This window comes from Periophthalmus magnuspinnatus, chromosome 4 (genome assembly GCF_009829125.3).
Source record: "Periophthalmus magnuspinnatus isolate fPerMag1 chromosome 4, fPerMag1.2.pri, whole genome shotgun sequence".
In the NCBI taxonomy this organism is placed as follows: Eukaryota; Metazoa; Chordata; class Actinopteri; order Gobiiformes; family Gobiidae; genus Periophthalmus; species Periophthalmus magnuspinnatus.
This window is the reverse complement of record NC_047129.1, coordinates 29,749,720-29,768,663: the sequence shown is the minus strand read 5'-3', so window position 1 is coordinate 29,768,663 and position 18,944 is coordinate 29,749,720. Positions and strand designations below refer to the sequence as shown.

The window sequence follows — 18,944 nt, the reverse complement described above, 5'->3', positions numbered from 1 at the left end:
ATAGGTGTGGTTGAATGACACATGTTCAGTGTTAACAGTGTTCATTGTACAGTCTGACAGCAGCAGGAAGGAAAGACCTGAAACCTCCTTCACACAGCGAGGGTGAATCAGTCACTGAAGCTGCTCTCCAGGGCAGACAGAGCGTCCTGCAGGGGGTGAGACTCATGGCCCAGCATAGAAATGACCTTAGCCAGGACCCTCCTGTCCCCCACCTCCTGCAGTGTGTCCAGAGGACAGGACAGACCTGGACTTCTTGATCACCTTGTCCAGCTTCTTCCTCTCCCTCTCTGTGATGCTGCTGCTCCAGCAGACCACACCGTACAGGATGATGCCACCACAGAGTCATAGAAGGTCTTCAGGAGTGGCCCTCTCACTCCAAAAGACCTGAGTCTCCTCAGGAGATAGAGCCTGCTCTGGCCCTTCCTGTACAGTGCGTCTGTGTTGTGAGTCCAGTCCAGTTTGTTGTTCAGATGAAAACCCAAGTACTTGTATGAGTCCACTCTCTCAATGTCCCTTCCCTGGATGTTCACTGAGGGGGCAGTAGAGTGGCGTCTGCGGAAGTCCACCACCATCTCCTTGGTCTTCCCTGCATTGATGATGAGGTGGTTCTGCTGACACCAGTCCACAAAGTCCTGTGTTAGTCCTCTGTACTCCACATCGTCGTCATCCTTGATGAGGCCAATGATGGCAGAGTCATCAGAGAACTTCTGCAGGACGCAGCTGTCCGTGTTGTGTCTGAAGTCTGCAGTGTAACGGGTGAAAAGAAAGGGCACGAGGACAGTGCCCTGGGGCGCCCCCACACTGCAGGTCATGAGATCAGACACGCAGTTCTTGGCTCTCACAAACTGTGTCCGGTTTGTGAGATAGTCCAGGATCCAGTCTGCCAGGTCACAGTCCAGTCTTGCTGTTCTTCACCTTTGCGTTGCAACATTGTAATTTCCCAATTGTGGGACATACAAAGTTTTATCTTATTGTAGCGTTTTGGTGTGAGGAAACGCGCCGAAGTTCTTCTTGTTGTTTAATTTCTGAACACAAAGGCGACTGTAGGCCGTAACACACCAAAGCAAAAGTAAAACAACAGCAGTCCAACCATAGAGTGGGGAATACAAAATGTATTTCGAGCACCGTGGTAAATCGTGGACCAAAAATACAAAAAAGTAAACTGCGCTCAACTTAACAAAGCAACAGAAATTAAGAAACTAAGGAGAAAAACCCACATGTGCCCTGGCTACACTGATGTCTCCCTGAACGTCTAATTGGGACTGCTAATATACCCCCCACACAGGAAGCACCTACCCCCGGAATACAATCCTTTAACTAAAGTGTAAAAAATAAACTATAAACACTTAAAACACTGAAACAAAACACACAAGACACTGAAACAAAAGAAATAAACAAACTTAAACCAGTTCTTCCTCCACATGGTCCGGCCCACGACCACATCCAAGCCTTTAAACATGGCCGACATAGGACACGCCCCCTCTTTGTCTGGACCATGTGGAGATTCAGGTAAGAGTAGATTGATGCATTGAACTAAATTGACTAAATATAACCAAATACAGTATCTTAAAAGTAACAAGTGTGTTTGATGAGTCAGTTGTGTTCAAGTGATCAAGTTCGCGCTTCCGGTTCCATCGACTCTGGCACCAATTCACTTTACATTGAAGAACTGTCACTCCTCGCTCAGTAAACGCTGCAGTCCGCCTCGTTATTTTGGGCTTAAACTGTTCGTATTAACCTGCTGCACATGATCTCAGTGTTTTTGGTTCGCTTTTGTGTCCCTGAATCAAGACATGAACATTAATAACAGAAAAATCACCTTCTTTCAACGAGGAAGGTTTGATTGACGGCGTTGCTAAAACCTGCTTCAACATCCTTGCTCCGGATTGGCTCTTCGGTTGCTATGACGCTCACAGTTGGATTTCCAAATATGAAACTCGGCTCCAAATCGATATTGCCGTTGATTCATTAGGACGGACCTCGCTGGGCTGGTTCACCTCTTCCTCACATGCCAAGAAACCAGTACGCCACAAATCTCTTCTCTTTCAAATAATATTCTCATTCATGACCAAATCGCTGACATTTTCAAATCGTCTATTGAGCGAATTTCACGTTGACGTCCCTTTTACTTCTCTTTTCAAATTTTCTACCCTTATTCCTTGCCTAAAACTTGACATTTTGGTGAATAACTGAAAGGGAACACATGTTTTTGTTCTTGAAGGCCAGAATTTCAGAAACACAAATGGCCAAACCGCAAAGGCAATTTCCCCAGAAAAATACTAGCTCCGTCGAGAAGTGAGGAGTCTACCTTGACACTTAGAAACGTTTTCCTTCTCTCCACCGGGACTTAAGACAATTCCATTCAACAAACATCCCTCTGTTCCAGCGCTGTCTCCACGGATGGACAGTTTAATGATTTTGTTTTGGGGTTTTTTTTACTCAGAAAGAGCAGAAGAGCAATATAGGTCATGAGATATTTTTCCTTTTGTTGCACTGTGAACCAAACGTAAAGGCCAGATGAGATTTACAAGCAAACTTTATGTAGAAAATGTGACTGGAGGTGCCTCATTTGTCTGTAGAGCGGGTTAATACGAACATTTTAAGACCAAAATGACGAACCTGACACAGCAGTTACAGAGAGAGGCAGTGTAAAGTGAATTGGAGTTGATGGAACAGGAAGTGCGTCGATGGAACAGGAAGCGCGTCCATTTTCACTTCCTATTTGCAACGGCTAGCAAGTTTATGTCCAAACAAACATGTCGATTTACAAGTAAAGAAAGCACCAAGAAAGCACCAAACTGTTACTTATCGCAGGTTAAAAGAGTTTGGTTATAGATTATGTCCCACTGGAAGGAGGCCCAGGACACGTTTGAGGGACTATGTCTTTTGGCTGGTCTGGGAACGCCTTGGGGTCCCACTGCAGGAGCTGGAGGACACGTCTGGGATAAGTGAAGTCTGGGAGTCCCTGCTTAGACTGCCGCCAACGTGACCCAGCCCCGGATAAACGGAAGAAAATGGATGGATAGATGGAAAAGATCACGTTCCGAATGAGACGAGAATATTCAAGAAATGTGCGACAGTAGCTCAGTTGCTATAGAGTCCACTGATCTGAAGGTTGGCGGACATAAACGTGACATCTGGACATAAACATCATTAGTTGACCCTTGAAGGTGGAAAATGACTTTATAAAAATGTGACCGTTTGCGATGTGCACGCTGTTTTATATATATTGGCATTCTTGTAGCGTTCGTGCAGTATTGTATTTCAATTTCTGACGTAACTCTTTAACAATTGTTCTCTCTCAATGATCCTGCATGTGGGACTTTGCAGCCGTCGCATGTCCTCCCGCCGTTCTGTTCATGCATCATTATGAGATCAGTTTGAAACGCCCGGTGCTTTAGTTTCGTCTGGGAGCAGAGAGTGTGGCGGTCTGACACTGATCTGCTGATGGAGCAGGGTGAACACGTGTACCCGCTCCCCCCTCCACGCTGCAGCCTCTGGGGGCAGTGAGCCGTGAGATTATCCCGGGCGTTTCACCCAGACTCCATGACAATCACGTCATGTAGAGACTGAAAGACAACGTGACGCTCAGGGTGCCTTCACATCAGCGTATGAGAAGAAAATGTGATATTTGATTACAAAGCTTTCTGTTGCAATGGCGATATTATTGATACAATACGTTCTGTTAGTTCAGTGCTTCTCAATTATTTTCTATCATGCCCCCCCTATGAAGAAGAAAAAATGATGCACCTTATTTGAACTATAGACATTTTTGAACAACTGATTGAACCATTTACTGAAAAAATAAAATAAAATGAAATTTAATTAAATATCAAATAAAAAATATATAATTAAATAAACATCAAATGAATACATTAAAATTAAATAAATATCAAAATAATACATTAAAATTAAATAAATATCACATTAAAACATTAAAATTAAATAAAAACATTAACATTAACAAGACAAAAATAAATAAAACAATTTGTCCTGTTTTTTTTTTTTTGTTTTTTTTGTTTTTTTCTTTATTAAAATGAAGAAGTCAGGATTAATGCAATGAGCACGTTTTCCAGGGCACAGCTTTTTTGAACCAGGGTTTGAAGCTTGACACTGCAACTCTCAGCTCCTGCTCAATGTTTAGCTGGACTTTACTTTTCAGGTGACTTTCGTGCGTCTCATTACCTCCGTCTGTCTCCGCCTGTCTTTTCATCCCTGTTTAAATTTTTTCCATAGTGTCTCTTTAGCAAAAGAGAACCACTGTGTTAGTTTAAAGCAAAAAGTGCATATGCTTTCATTTAGTTGCTTATTTTTAAGATCCCGTTTTACCAATCAACCCCTGTTTTCACCGGTACAAGCGCACTACTCTGTACTTACTTCATTCTCCAATTTTATTTTGTTAATCTGTGATACGTGGAGGATTCCTCAGTGTATTAGAGGGCCCATGGGAGACTTCCTTCTTCTGCCCCTGGTCCCCAAATTTCTCTTGACGGGCCTGCCTCTCATTGGGAACCGCAGCTTTCTAACGCGGAAATCAGCCAACTTGTTTGTTTTATTACCTTGTTTTAGATGAATATTGCGATTTAAAATATCCAAAATTCAACATAATGATCCACAGGTGTCATAACAGAGATGTCTATTTTTAGTTTATTTTTAAATCAATTTTTTAAATGATTATAAGCTATTTATCTATTATCTTGTTTTATTGCATGTGCCATTTTCCTTCTGTTCTTTAACTGTGCGGTGCAATACTGGAATTTCCCCACTGTGGGACTAATAAAGGCATATCTTAAATTATAACTATACAGCAGAAACAAGTCAGAAATCATGAATGAAATAAACTTTTTTGACCATTTTACTTTCCAAAAACAGAACTTTTTTTTTTTTTTTTTTTTTTTTAAATGTACAACTTTGTGTATATGTGATGTATATAATGATTTTCTCATCGGCCAATAATTTAATTTTGCTGGACACTGCCTTTAACCCGACTGTATCGCTGTAACCGACAATAAAGATTAATGTACAGAACGATCCCTGTGCCTCTGCATCTCTGTGGTTCTTCATCCAACAGAGAGTACAGTTTCAAATTTGTGCTGTTTCAAAATACTGCCGTGACCCGGATTCGAACCGGGGTTGCTGCGGCCACAACGCAGAGTACTAACCACTATACGATCACGGCGAGCTACCCTGGGGCTGAAAGACTCCCCTGCAACTAAAACACACAAATGTACGATTAAGTCATGGATCGAAAAGAAGGTTAAATACAGTTTATAAAAAACAGGGCAGCGCTTGAGTCCAAAGATATAGATATAAAATAAATCTAACTAATTTTAACTTGTTAATTAACTGCTTCTGTATTTATTACTTATTCAAGTTACTAATATTGCATATGCATTTGCCTATATGTAAAAATATGTCTGTGTAACTACGTATCTCCTGATAAATTGAGATTTTACGACCTTCATACCTGTTAACTAACCCTGTTGAGGGCCACATAAAATGATGCGGAGGGCAACATTTGGCTCGCGGGCCTTGAGTTTGACACATCAACACATTAGACCACAATGAGCTTTCATATCAAACATTCGACAGGTATGCTCAAAGTGAGGTTTTTAGAGGATTTTTGGAGCTTTTATGTTGCATTTGCATGTTTCTTTTAAGGTATATTCTAGATTCTGTTTTTTGCCCTATCAATAACTATCAAGGTCTCATTTTTGGGTCCATTACCTGCTTGTCTTCCTTTTAATCTACTGCCATCTTGTGGACATTTGGTTTCTCTGTTGTAAAATAGGCCCTATACACTTTCAAGAGTAAGGTTAGGTGATATGACAAAAAAAAAAAAAGTGTCTTTTTTCCCCTCATATTGACCATTTCAGTGTCCAGTTTGATTCCAGTCCAAGCTTAGATAAGTAATTTTTAAGTTTGATTTCATAAAGATGGTCAGATACATTAGTGCTAATCTATGAGACTGTGGGAATTAATGCAATGTATGGATTTCAAAAGTAAAATTGTAAAAAAAATCACAATGTTTCACAATAAATACCGCACTGAAAGATTCCTGAAAGATGTCAATCAGTGCGTTCACATTCACCAATAGGTCACAGCACTTTTAAAATACTTAGAAAACACCATTAGGATCATAAACAGCTAGAGGCAGATTTGCATGTTCTTCAAAATCGTATTAGCAAATGTGCTGTTTGTTGGATTTACATAATGACCTTTTGTTTTTCCATTTCACTGCAGACTGGCTCATATCGACAGCTCTGCAAATATTCAGCATCTCCATCAACACGGCGAGACTTTTGACGTCTTCGGTTATGCTTGTTCTGTTGTGCTAAAGTGCCCACGGTGAAATTTGTGTCTCGTAACAACATAATATTACAACTAGTCTCCCACAGTTTGTGTACTTTGTCAGATCTGGGTGTTAATGTTATTAAAAATACACCAGAACTATGCACTAGCTGGGTTTCTTTTAAAATAATAGGTTCTTTGTCTAAATGGGAATGAGTTTAGCTTGTTTTTCTCAGTCAAGTATTGTTTTGTTTTTTTAAGTTGCAGAGTCTTAATGAGCTGTTAGCCTTTCATCTGTCTTGTAGTGAGCTGTTTTATGTAACCATTCTTAATAACCTGCTGCCATCTTGTGGACATTTTCTTCCTCTAGTCGAGTCTGTTGTAAAATTGACTTTGACACTTAGAGTTTGCAGTGGTAGATAAGGCAAAGACAAAATAGAAAATTCTTGCTTAACATAAAGAATAAGACATGATTTTTTTGTCTAACAATGTTTGTCTTTTGCTAATTACCCAAGCTTTCATTTGGCTGTTGCCCATATCTCACTTGAGTAATGTCAAACATAGATAGGTCTAATCCAGAGGTGCCCAAACTCTTTTCACCGAGGGACATATCTTGAAAAATATTTGTTTGGACACCCCTGGTCTAATCTAAGAGCTCTGTTATACTGTCACATGTGTCAGAAATGTCCTGTTCATGTTACAGAGTCTAACTACATAGCTGCTGCATCCACAACAGAGTGATCAGAGTGAGTTTTTAATGAGTCAGGTAAAAGCTGAGGTCCGTGACAGGCTCTGGATGGGTCAATCTTAAGTAGAGCAAATGCTACTTAGAAAAACACATTTTAAGGAGTGATACTAACCATAAAAATGTTAATGGATTCTCATGAAAGAAATTGATGAAGTATGATTTGATCTTCAATAGATTGCATCAACACTTTGCCCAATTATGGAACTGTTTTATAACATCTGTACTATTGGGTATGTGCATAATGTACAAATGTAATACATTTCTTACTTACAAAAGTGCAAAACATTCTGTTGCCCATGCATCTGTGGCTATATATCACACTAAGGGATGATAACATCTTTGTTATGGTCATTTTGGTTATCTGTTTGGAAATCTGTAGCCCCTCCCTCTGTGACCCTCACTCTGGAAGGTTTATAAAACACTCACCTTGTTCTACTTTGCTTTGAATCTCTTGTCTATAGAATGTTTAACCTCAACTCTTGTAGTAGTATAAAAACCCTGGTATAATCTCACTGTTTTGGACACCACTTAAGACTATAGACTGCATCAGACTCTACTGCACTGCTTCAGACTCTACTAGACAGCTTCAGACATCACTACTCACTTGACTCTCTTTTGAATTCTGCTGGACACTGACTTTAACCCTGTGTTGCTGTAACAATAACAATAAAGATCTACAGAACTATCCCTGTGCATCTGTTCTTCATGCAACAGAACAAACACCAACAGGCAGAACATATTTAGAGTTGCAGTATGAGTCTGATGGAGATACTGTATACATATATATGGAAATACTGTATGTCCATGTGCTGTTTCAAAATACTGCCGTGACCCGGATTCGAACCGGGGTTGCTGCGGCCACAACGCAGAGTACTAACCACTATACGATCACGGCGAGCTACCCTGGGGCTGAAAGACTCCCCTGCAACTAAAACACACAAATGTACGATTAACTCATGGATCGATCAGAAGGTTAAATACAGTTTATAAAAACAGGGCGGCGCTTGAGTCCAAAGACAGTGGAAAGACATGTCCACACGAGTTTACCACACTGTGCACTTTTAAGCTACGATAGGCTGAACTATTCATATACTTTTAATTGTGATGTTAATTATTTTAATGTAAGACAACACAATACAAATTTGTTTTATTTATTAAAAAAATAAAAATAAATAAATAAATAAAGCGAGCATCTGTTTTTTTTAACGATTATTTTGAGGGCGGGGCCTGTGTGGCAGTTTAAACCGGATTCTGGCTTGTGATTGGCTGCGTTTGCTGTATTCATACGGATTGTGCGCGTTCTGATCTGTGATTGGTCAGGGCGTGCCAACCCTCGATTCTGATTGGCTGTCTGTTCCCCACGGTTAAATTTCAAACTAGCTTCACGCTCACACAACATTTGATGGAAGGAAGTGATGCTAGCTCCTACGCGCTATCTTACGGATTTTACTTATTTTAACGTTTTTATTTTATCGAAATGACCTTGTGTTCATAATGGCCACTACGGCAAAGAATGGAGTTTGGGATATTAGCCCGGTAAGACGCGAAGAAGCGGATAAAGAAAACGATATTCCTGTTTTAAGCCTGATACAGTTTTCCAAAGCTCCTTTTGTAAGTTTTGGTGCAGTTAAACTCGGGACGTCTAAGTCTGCAGTTTTGAGGATTGAGAACCCAAATGAAGATGTCGAAGCGGTGGTGATAGTTGAGAAAATCGCGTCAAATAAAGGGTTTTCTGTGGATTATAGCACGTTTACTATCGAGGTAAGTTGCAAGCCCAGTAAAAGGTAATAGGACAACAACTACACACATCCAGGACCATCACCAGCAGCTACAATTCTACTGAAATCATATATAAAGTTGACCTACTTGGTGTTTATTGTAGTTTTTCATGTTATTCCTTGCAGAACTTAACACTGATTTATTATAATGCACGTGCTACTGTCCTTATGCACTGTAAATGCATAGTTTTATCATCCACATAATACACTGGTGTTTAGCTCTTATTTGCAGTTCAAACATGGTGACAGATCCTATGCACAATAATGTTTTCCACTTCCCCATAGATGTGGCACAAATTATTTTCATATGGTCATTATAATCTTAGAAATTGTGAAATATAAATGTTGCTTATTGCCCATATTTTATCTCTGATCAGTCCTTTCTATAGTGGGATACTTTTGGGTGTAACACCTTTTTTCAGTCTTGCCAGAATGATTTTCAAAACCAAATCAGCTGTACAATTGTAGCCTTTTCACAGAAACTACACAATAATTTCTCTCTTACTTTTGAGAGACATTTTACCATGCCCTGCAGTGTGGCCTCTCCTGTCACCCCACTGGACATTCACTACAAATTTCCAGGTCTGTTTGTGATGAGGAAACATTATAACATAGATCAGAAAATAGTGCAGTATGAGCCCTTTATGACTTTATAACTGTCCCATATAAAGAAAAACGTTTTAACAAATAGAATGGCATCACACCACAAGACATCAAACTGGTGCATGTTATGTTTTCAGAAAAGTGTAAGCGCCCCCTGCTGCATGTCAGATGAGCTCCTTCTGGTTTTTGTGTAACTGTGTTTTTCAAACGTGTTATTGCTCATGTACACACATTCGAGTACACCAGTAAACAGCTTATATCTTTTTAGATTTAAATTGGTTACAAAAGAAAGAGTGTTAGTCACAAAGCAGGACATTTTAGTGTTTTTTTTTTTTTTTTAAACACAGAAATGAAGCACAACTTCATTCTAAAACCACATGTAATTTTATAGAGCACATATTTGTGCACTGCTGAGTTAAATTTTCAAGGAAGAAAAACATTATTTCGAAAGTCATTTAAAGTTATAATGCCGAAAAATGTGCATCACGTTGAGTACCCAGTTACTTTTAAATGTTTATGATAATACTATGGGCAACAAAGTGTAATTTTGTGACATCAGTGTATACTCCAGGTTGCTTTACTGAATCAGTAAGTTTTATTGGAATTTTCAGCAAACAAAGTTCACAAACTAGGCATCTGGGGTTATATAAACTTAAATAAAATGAAGGTACGCAAACAAAACAACTAGATGTCAGATAAAACTGACTGAATATTGGCTTTAGGGAGTCACCATAGCCCTCTCTGTGTAACTGGTCCAGAGTTTCACGTTTTCAAAGGCTAATATATTTTATTTTTAGGCTGAAGGATCGTTGAGTTTGACGATAACATGGACTCCAGTTGAAGAAGGTGGTGTTCGGGAGCTCATTATATTCAACGCAAATGGGGTCGTCAAGCATCAGGCTGTACTCCTGGGACGAGCAGAGGCGCCCAAGAGGAAAAAGGTACGACAAACATTTATTGCAACAATTTCTAAAACACAACCAGTTTTACTATTTGATTTTAGTCTGATAACCAGATTCTTCTTTTTAATTTAGACCAGTGAATTAAAAAAGTAAGTTTTCGTACAACACACACCTGAAACATTCTGGAAAAATACGCTAGTTAAAAGTAAATCTTCAACTGTTTTTTTCAGGGTTTATTGCTGGGTTTAGTGCTGGGATTCACATGACATCACTACATTATATTGGCCAATACTATTTAATACAGATGGGGAGGAGCAACTAAAATTAATATCTTTCAAATGTACATTTTTGTTGTAATACAGTGAGATGTTGGGTTTGGTCATTGATAGAAAGGAACATGTTCAACATTTGTGGATTTACATTTTATTTAACTGAAATATCCAAAAGGTAATCTATAGGGAAATGTGTCTGTTGCCTCCATCTTACATAGTCACATGTTTTTCAGATTCTTGAATGTGATGAATATTGTAACAACTTTTATGTAAAGAGCATTGTGTTTGAAAATCATGGAACTGGTGCTATGAAACTGTGGTATTTCTTTCATTCTTCATCGACATCCTTTCTCGTATCAAATCAAATTGTATGATGTGTTTTTAATTCACAATTAGTGATGGGACAGATAAACAATAATATCATGTATTGTGATAAAATGGGTAGACGGTAATCGAATGTGCAGAAAAAAGCTACATCTCCAGTCATTTTATTTAGATTATAAGAATTAATATGGGACAAGAGCAGAAAGGAGAAGTGAGTGAGTGAGTTGGCTACAGATTTGCTATTTGTGGTATTTATATGTAAAAAGGCAGATTAAACTCATGATTCGCAAGTTTAATCTGTCTTTATATAAATACATCGCTTCCTAGTGCTTTTTCTGCATAAATAGTTGTTTTTGCACAAACTCCTGTGCATTTGTAGTCTTGGGAGTGCAGTTTGGGTCAGATACATTGGCCACAGCGCCCTCTTTTTAGACACGTTTTGGGCTACCGAGAAATTCTTATGTCAGCCCCAGTTATCAGTCAAATATTCATCTGCCTTTTCTTTGTTTACAGAAAACTCTTTGGGACTCTATCAAAAATAAACCAGCGATGGGAAAGGTGTCTGGTCCCAGGGTGAAGAGGGCAGAGCCAACTTTAAAGATGTCGGCTAACAAGACCTTCCAAGTGTCCAGGAAGCCTCAGTACAAACGGGATAAGCCTCGCAGTCCACTGGCCTCCCTCAACAAGGAAAAGCCAAAACGGGAACGCTCTCTATCCCAAAAAAATCCCAATGACAAACAGACACTTTTTTTGGTTCCTACTGCCCAGGATGACATCTGTAACATGCAAGAAAATTCACCTTTTGTGTGTCGGGTGCCGGAAACAACAATTAAACCAAGAAATAGCCAGGAGTTTTTGAGCTTGCCTGAAAATAAGGACCTCACGAAAATACTAAACAAAACGCTTTCACCGATCGGCACGCCGGACGGGTTGAAAAAACTAATGCCACAAATTGACCCAGTTGAAAGCCCACTATGCAGAGCTCCCATAAATACGGAAATTCCACTAAACAACACGCCAACCCTGTCCATAAAAGAAGCACTTGCCCTTATAGACTCGGATTTAAGTCCCATCAACAGCTCGCCTCAGAGTTGCAGCGAATTCTCTGATTCACTGGAGTCGAAAAGCAGCAAATTCAAGGCTAAAATAAACCCAGAAACTCCGGCAATTGATGAGCCCAGGCTGACTTTCTTGGTTGGCAAAAAAGTCCTCCTTCAAGAAGTCAAAGTGTTTACTTCCACCACCGTGACAAAACCCAAGGCACCAGTTGAGGCGAATCCCTTGAGTGGACGGAAAATAAAAAAATCAAGACGCAGGCTTTTGGAGAAGACACTGGAGCTGAGCGATTCTAGCAGTCAGGGGGAATCTCGCTCGGGAACGCCGTGTCTTCCAGTTATCGATACAGAAGCAAATGGTCAAAATTCCAATGTAAATGTGACTGTACAGTTGGACAAAGGAGTTGAAGATGAGCAAAGAGCTGGCAAGCATGAAGTCTACACCCCGCCCACTTCACCAAGTCCTATAGTCTTTCTAGTGACTTCTCCTCAATCTGAAGGTCATCATGTCTCGTGTGCAAAAAGTCCCTCACAAGAGCAACCAGTTTCTGTCTCGTTTACACCAGCTCCTTCAAAAGAGACGACACAAGTGATCCAGTCCACAGGCGATATCATGCCAGTTGTGTCCATGCAGCCTCCCGTGTTTTTTGCGTCTTCGCCAGAATTGTTTCCGATTCACGTGGCAGGGAAAGGCCAGAAAAGGAAGAGTGAAGAGTTTCTAATGGTCAACTCCAACGCAAAAGCAGAGGGTGCTGGGAAATCAGAGCGGATCAAAAGAAGCAGAGTCCTGACTGTAAAATGTGAACCCAGTAAGGAGAGGAGAACAGCAGTGCAGAGACAGCAGCCCAAACCTGCAGGTAGTTATATATTGGCATAGATTTTTATGTATTTGCAAAACATTTAAAAACAGTTCACTCAGTTTAGCTTTTTGGGAGTCCCCCTTTAGAAACCTTTCATAGAAGAACTTTAACTGAAAGTCATGGAGGGGGCTTTTATAAGATAGTCATTGTTGTACATCAAAATGCATTGTATTTTTATGTAGTAATTCTAAACGGTTTCCAAAATGCTGCACAGATACGGGATTAACAATAAAAAGGAATACATACTCAATTTATATGTGATTTGTATTCCAAACTTATATTGCAAATCAACAAAAGTACATAAAGTAAAAAGTCTGTTTGTTTCTAGTTTAATTTGAAATAAAGATGATCACATGCCGTTTGTGGTATTAAATGTTTCCTCATCAAAAACAGACCTGGAGTTGTGTTTTGTTTCATTCACACATGTTTGAGTAACACTTTTATTAGTCCGTCTGTATCTCCAAAGCTCAAAATGCTCTGTTCCACCTTGTGATGTCATGAAGTGGTAGTTTTCAAGTTCACAGCTGCCTTTTACCTTTAGTTCAGTAGAGATTGGCAATTTGTGGGCCTAAATATTTAGGTTTTGTGTGTTAAATGTGTGAATGAAGCAAAACACAACTCCAAGTATGTTTTTAATAAGGACACAACATTATAACGGATCAGAAAATGGTGTAATATGGGCCTTTTAATAACATTATTATTAGGAATTGTAGGTCTAAAACTGGGAAATAATCCAGTTATATGTAATCTCAGTGTACAGTGCAATGTGTTTTTATATAACCATTCAAATAATACAACTTTTTAATGGGCTCGGAAATGGTCTGCACGATCACATGACCAAAGCATACATTGTGAATATGCCTTTTGGATTTTGGAATAACCACGAGTGACATATGGTCTGTGATAACATACTTCATGTACTTTGACAATACTTGAAGTACATTTGATTTACCTTTTTTTTACTATAATTTCAGGTTCAGTTCGTGCAGTTTCCTCTTTGAAAGCGGTAAAGTCAGCTGCTCCAGTTCACCAAAAGGCTCCAGGCACCAAACCCTCTACACGCCGTGAGTACATGTTATTGATACATGTACATCTGTATTTTGACTATGTATTTTTTCATTTAGTTTTTCACAAATGGTGTAAATAAAAAATAAATAAACACAAAAGTAAAGTATATGACCCTTCCCACACGGCGTCCCATAAGAAAAGATTACGCAGTATGATTATTGGCCTTGTGTTGTATTCGATTTAATCGGTTGGCGGAGTCTTAGTCGACCAAAATGTGTATTAGTTTACACATTTTTTGATTATAAAGCTTTAAATGAGCCAACAGCAGAAAGGAGAAGTTAGTGAGTTGGCTGAAGATTTGGTATTTTTGGTATTTACTTGTGATTCTTGAGTCTAATCTGTCTTTTTACATATAGAAATCGACTGATGTGGGTTTTTTCATGGCCACTGATTAGAATCCACAAAAAAAAGGCTGATGAGGTCTGCCGATATGTTTGGGCCAATATGTTGGGCAGATTTTTTAAACTACAGATTTGTGGTAAAAATGTGCTTGAGGGGAGTTTGTAGTAAATTTAAATGACATAAGAGTGCTGTGTAGTCATCTCTCTTTGTATTAAAGTATTAATATAAAGCGTATTGTGTGTATTTTTTACATAGCAGGTTGACCAAAACAAAATATCGGCCTGTGCTGGAGATTTTTAAGCCGATAGCCCATATGTTAAAAAGTCTACATATCAGTCCATCTCTAATCACAAGTTTAATCTGTCTTTATGCAGAAAATGATATGAAACGATGCATTTATACAGTGCAGTTTAGGTCAGATACATAGAGATACGTAATAGTTTTGAGAACTTTTGCCAGGCTCCTTTTTAGTCGACTAATTGATCAGCAGGAAGCACCTTTAGCAGACCTAGAATTTTTTGTTGACTACAGCCCTTGTACCCAGATAATGATGCACAGGATTTACAAAAAATATAATAATAATGTTAAAAAATATTACAAAAATGCCACTGGCGTTACTGTACTACCACCCATAATGTATTTTTTGCAAAAACCTATTTAAATTTTCTTTCAAAGGTGCTCCATCCGTGAAGTTGTCTGCGCAGAAATCAAAAATAGTTGCAGTTGCTCAGTCCAAGCTCACGTTTATCCAGCCGACTCAAACAGGTAAAACATTATTCAGCACTTTAAAACTCCATGACTTTTAAAAAATAGGTCATTTTAGTTGAGAAATCTTTTAAAAATTTTCATCTGCACAGCCATACCCAGACATCCGATGCCTTTTGCTGCCAAGAACATGTTTTTTGACGAGAGGTGGATTGAGAAGCAGGAACGGGGCTTCACCTGGTGGATAAACTACGTCCTCACTCCTGATGATTTCAAAGTCAACACAGAATCCACAAAAGGTACATCTGTTTTGTTTTTTTGTTTTTAAGTGAGATTATGTGAATTACTTTTATTCGTTTAATTACAATTGTCATACATTTTACTGTGGGTCACACCTGGACGACCGAGGGATTACACAGACATCTTTTCAAGAACTAACCACCATTTGATTTTTCTTTAATAATTGGTTACTGAATTATATGTGAAATTTGACTTGTATTTTGTGGCCGTTTTTATCAGTATTAACTAGAGATAGACCGATGTATAGGGCCAATATTTGGACTCACCAAGTGTTGCATGAAGCTTTATTTTAACACTTAAGTGTGATGATGGCATTTAAAAAAGGAGATCACTCAGCTCCATAATGGGTTAGGAGAAAAATCATTTCTATTGTGATTTATTTTTCCTTTTTATAGCTAAATTATGCAGAGCTGTAAAGTATAGGCAATATTTCAGTTCATCATTTATGGGGAAAATGATAGAAATTGGCCCAAAATATGAGTAGAGTTTATCAGTAATGTGTTGCTCTGGAGTCTAAACAATCCTATACTGGTCGATCTCTAGTATTAAGTATGTAAAAGTCTGCTCTAGGCTTTAAAAACCTTGGCATTGACAGAAATAGATTTTTTTTTTTTTCTGTCTTTATCTTGAACAATATTCAAATTATATTTAACAATGCACCAGGAATTGGCTAAAATGTGTTTGTAAATGTCTTGGTTAGGTTAAAGTTAGGCTAAAGTTAAATTGTACAAAAAAGCGAATGGATCCTTGAATTACTTTGTTTACGAATTGTGTTACACAAAGAAACTTGTCTTGCCACATTAGTGTTTTATTTAAAGTGCTTTACAGAATAAGAAAGACATTAAAATCACAATACAACAAATCAAAACATAAATAATTATAAATAATTATCATAATATTAACATTAAAAGAAGAGTGCAGAATAAAACCCTTTCCCTTTAGTGCAGAAATATCACTTTAAACCATTTGGAAGATTGTACTAGACTTGATTTTTATTTATTTATTTTTTTCTCTTTAATTTAAGTCTTAATCAGTCCTTTTTTTGTAATTTTGAAGTCTTAACTATTGGCGAAATACTGTCTTCTAATTTGCAAACTTAGTCCTTTTATACATCTCCCATCTCTTAGGTATAAAAATGTGTATATATTTATATCAAAATCATTCTGAAAACTAAAAATGTTTTGTGTAGTGCTGCTTGAACATCTTTGTATTTTACCTTCAACAATGTCTCTTTATTGTTTTTTTTTTTTATAGTGAGTGCTTTGTCCGTGGCTATGGGCAGTGAGGTGATCGTCCCCAAAGCCCCGACCAAAGAGGAGATGTCGTTCAGCACGTACACGGCGAGGAGGAAACTAAACCGTCTGCGGCGCTCGGCCTGCCTGCTCTTCTCCTCTGAGCCCATGGTCAAAGCCATTCAGAGGCTCGAGCTGGAGGTGGAGGCCAGGAGGCTGCTGGTGCGCAAAGACCGCCACCTGTGGAAGGACATAGGTAATACACGCTTTGACATCAACGCACAAGAATATTAAGAACTTTTCTTTCTTTGTTCTTTATTAGTTTATTTGACAGGGACAATGTGCAAAAACATTAAAGATGCTTTACATCAGATTATAGCTGAAGCTAGTTTCCATCTGTAGTCCCTGACCAGATGAGAAATACAATATAAAAGCAGCATAATGAATACACACACACACACACTACAAATGACCAATTATTACACAATAAAATCTCACTAAAACTATATCATACCAATTACCATTCTTAATGCTGACACTGCTGATTCTCTAATAATATTTTCTTAAATGAAAAGTTTTTCATGTCAGAGGAAAGTTTCAGACTTTGTGGCAGTTTATTCCATTCTTCGATGGCTTTGAAAGAAAAAGCTGTCTGTGCGAAGGCCGAGCTCATTTAGGTAAATCTGCAGTGATGTGACCTGTGGACCTGGAGGTTCTGGCTGTTTGTTCAGAGCTGCACAAATGTTGGTTTCATGGTTTCATTGGAGGAGGTGCTGTGTTATTTAAGATTTTAAAGACTAATTGCACATTTGAATAGGTGATTAAGTTGAGTGATTTGAATTGATTATATAAGGACTTTAAAGGTTTTGTTGTTGTCTCACATTGTTGAGACCAACAAGATGTACAATAATTAATATGTGAAATAATCATTGCATCTAGATACACTTTTGCAGCATCGTTGATAAATCTGTTTCGAATGTGTCTAAACACAGACAGACTATATTAAGTATTCAAAACCTTTTTAACATGCTTTTTAAAACCAAAAATTGGATCCAGAACAACTCCTAAATATTTGAATTCCTCTACTGTTTTGATTTGGCTCTTACTTATGTATATACATGGATCCATCACAATCGTCTAACCCCCAGTTAAAGATGCATTACGAAACCCTGTCTGATTGGTTTGTCACTTGCTTTTCCCCATGGAGATATTATTGCTTTGCCTGGAATGTTCCGCACTATTGTCTGGCTCCATGGAGACGAGCAGACGAGTCCACCGGGTCAGTTCTGCGGAGAGATGAGCTCGTGCGTAGTAAGAATGCGTGTTTTTGTAAGGCCTTTTAAGCTAAATGTGGATCATTCCAGGCAAAGAAAAAAACATTTCCATGGAGACTAGCAAGAAAAGTTACATATTGCACCTTTTAAAAATAAGCACGATATGAATGAGTTTGCTTCATTAATCTCATCAAATCATCCTTTTCACTTATTAATATCTGTACAGTAATTTAAAAAGTCAGTCACTACAGAGAAAGTAAGAAAGTTTTGTGTATTCATTGTCACTTTGGTTATTTTCAGGTGAACGACAAAAAGTCCTCAACTGGCTTCTGTCCTACAACCCTCTGTGGTTACGGATTGGGCTGGAGGTAAATGAGCGCAAAAGTTTTCTACAGTACACCATGATGTTTACAAAAATACCTGACTTAAACTCGTCTTTTCTGCAGACGATCTTTGGAGAGCTGATTTCACTGGAAAACAACGGCGACACTTTAGGCCTGGCCATGTTCATCCTGCAGCGTCTTCTGTGGAACCCAGACATCGCTGCAGAGTTCAGGCATGCCAAGGTGCCCCATTTGTACAGAGATGGTGAGTGTAAAAACCTTAAAGACCTCTACATTTGTTTTGTTTTTTCATATATTTGAGCAAAATGTGTCTTGCCCCAGTACAGATATATTGCATAAGCAGCTCTTGAGGTCAAAATAAGTCTGCTGTGTGCTGCCTGCATCTAATTATAAAGTGTTTTTATTGTCTAAGAATCAGGAAACGCGTGGTTGGTATGCCAGTGGTTGTCAAAATAAACACATTTTGAAGTGTGATATATTACTGAAATAAATATAAACAATAAATGATAATATTGAAACTAATTTATGCCACTGACACAAAAATCCAAGAGCAGATTTTTACCTCAAAAACTGTTCTAAATGTACAAAAAAAAAAATATCATGAGCTGTAATAAATGAACAGCAGAAACACTTCAGTACTTTATTTGTATTTGTAACATGCCACAGAACCTTTTGCGGCTCAAATTTAAACTTATAGCCAAAAAATAACCCCAAAGAAAATGAACACAGGATGAATATTGACCCCCAAAAATGTCCAGCTTTTATATATTCACTGATAAGTTGATCTCATGATTATTGTGACAGGCTTGGGTCTGGCTCCTGAAAATTGTGAAATGTGTTTATAAA

At 38.3% G+C, this 18,944-nt stretch overlaps 1 protein-coding gene and 2 non-coding genes across 3 annotated transcripts in view; 1 reads left to right on the top strand and 2 right to left on the bottom strand.

Moving 5' to 3' along the window:
* Positions 1 to 5,107: 5,107 nt before the first annotated feature.
* Positions 5,108 to 5,179, bottom strand: trnah-gug (transfer RNA histidin (anticodon GUG)). Its single transcript has one exon. It is a non-coding gene; the product is annotated as a tRNA-His (tRNA).
* Positions 5,180 to 7,862: 2,683 nt separating this feature from the next.
* trnah-gug (transfer RNA histidin (anticodon GUG)) lies at positions 7,863 to 7,934 on the bottom strand. Its single transcript has one exon. It is a non-coding gene; the product is annotated as a tRNA-His (tRNA).
* A 497-nt stretch (positions 7,935 to 8,431) lies between these two features.
* aspm (assembly factor for spindle microtubules) overlaps positions 8,432 to 18,944 on the top strand; it is a 37,429-nt gene continuing 26,916 nt past the window's right edge. Inside the window, exons 1-9 of the mRNA XM_055221458.1 lie at positions 8,432 to 8,800; positions 10,218 to 10,361; positions 11,432 to 12,830; positions 13,808 to 13,897; positions 14,919 to 15,008; positions 15,101 to 15,247; positions 16,503 to 16,736; positions 18,055 to 18,122; positions 18,201 to 18,342. Coding sequence (XP_055077433.1) covers positions 8,534 to 8,800; positions 10,218 to 10,361; positions 11,432 to 12,830; positions 13,808 to 13,897; positions 14,919 to 15,008; positions 15,101 to 15,247; positions 16,503 to 16,736; positions 18,055 to 18,122; positions 18,201 to 18,342 — 2,581 coding nt within the window. The 5' untranslated portion in view covers positions 8,432 to 8,533. The remainder of the gene's footprint in view (positions 8,801 to 10,217; positions 10,362 to 11,431; positions 12,831 to 13,807; positions 13,898 to 14,918; positions 15,009 to 15,100; positions 15,248 to 16,502; positions 16,737 to 18,054; positions 18,123 to 18,200; positions 18,343 to 18,944) is intronic.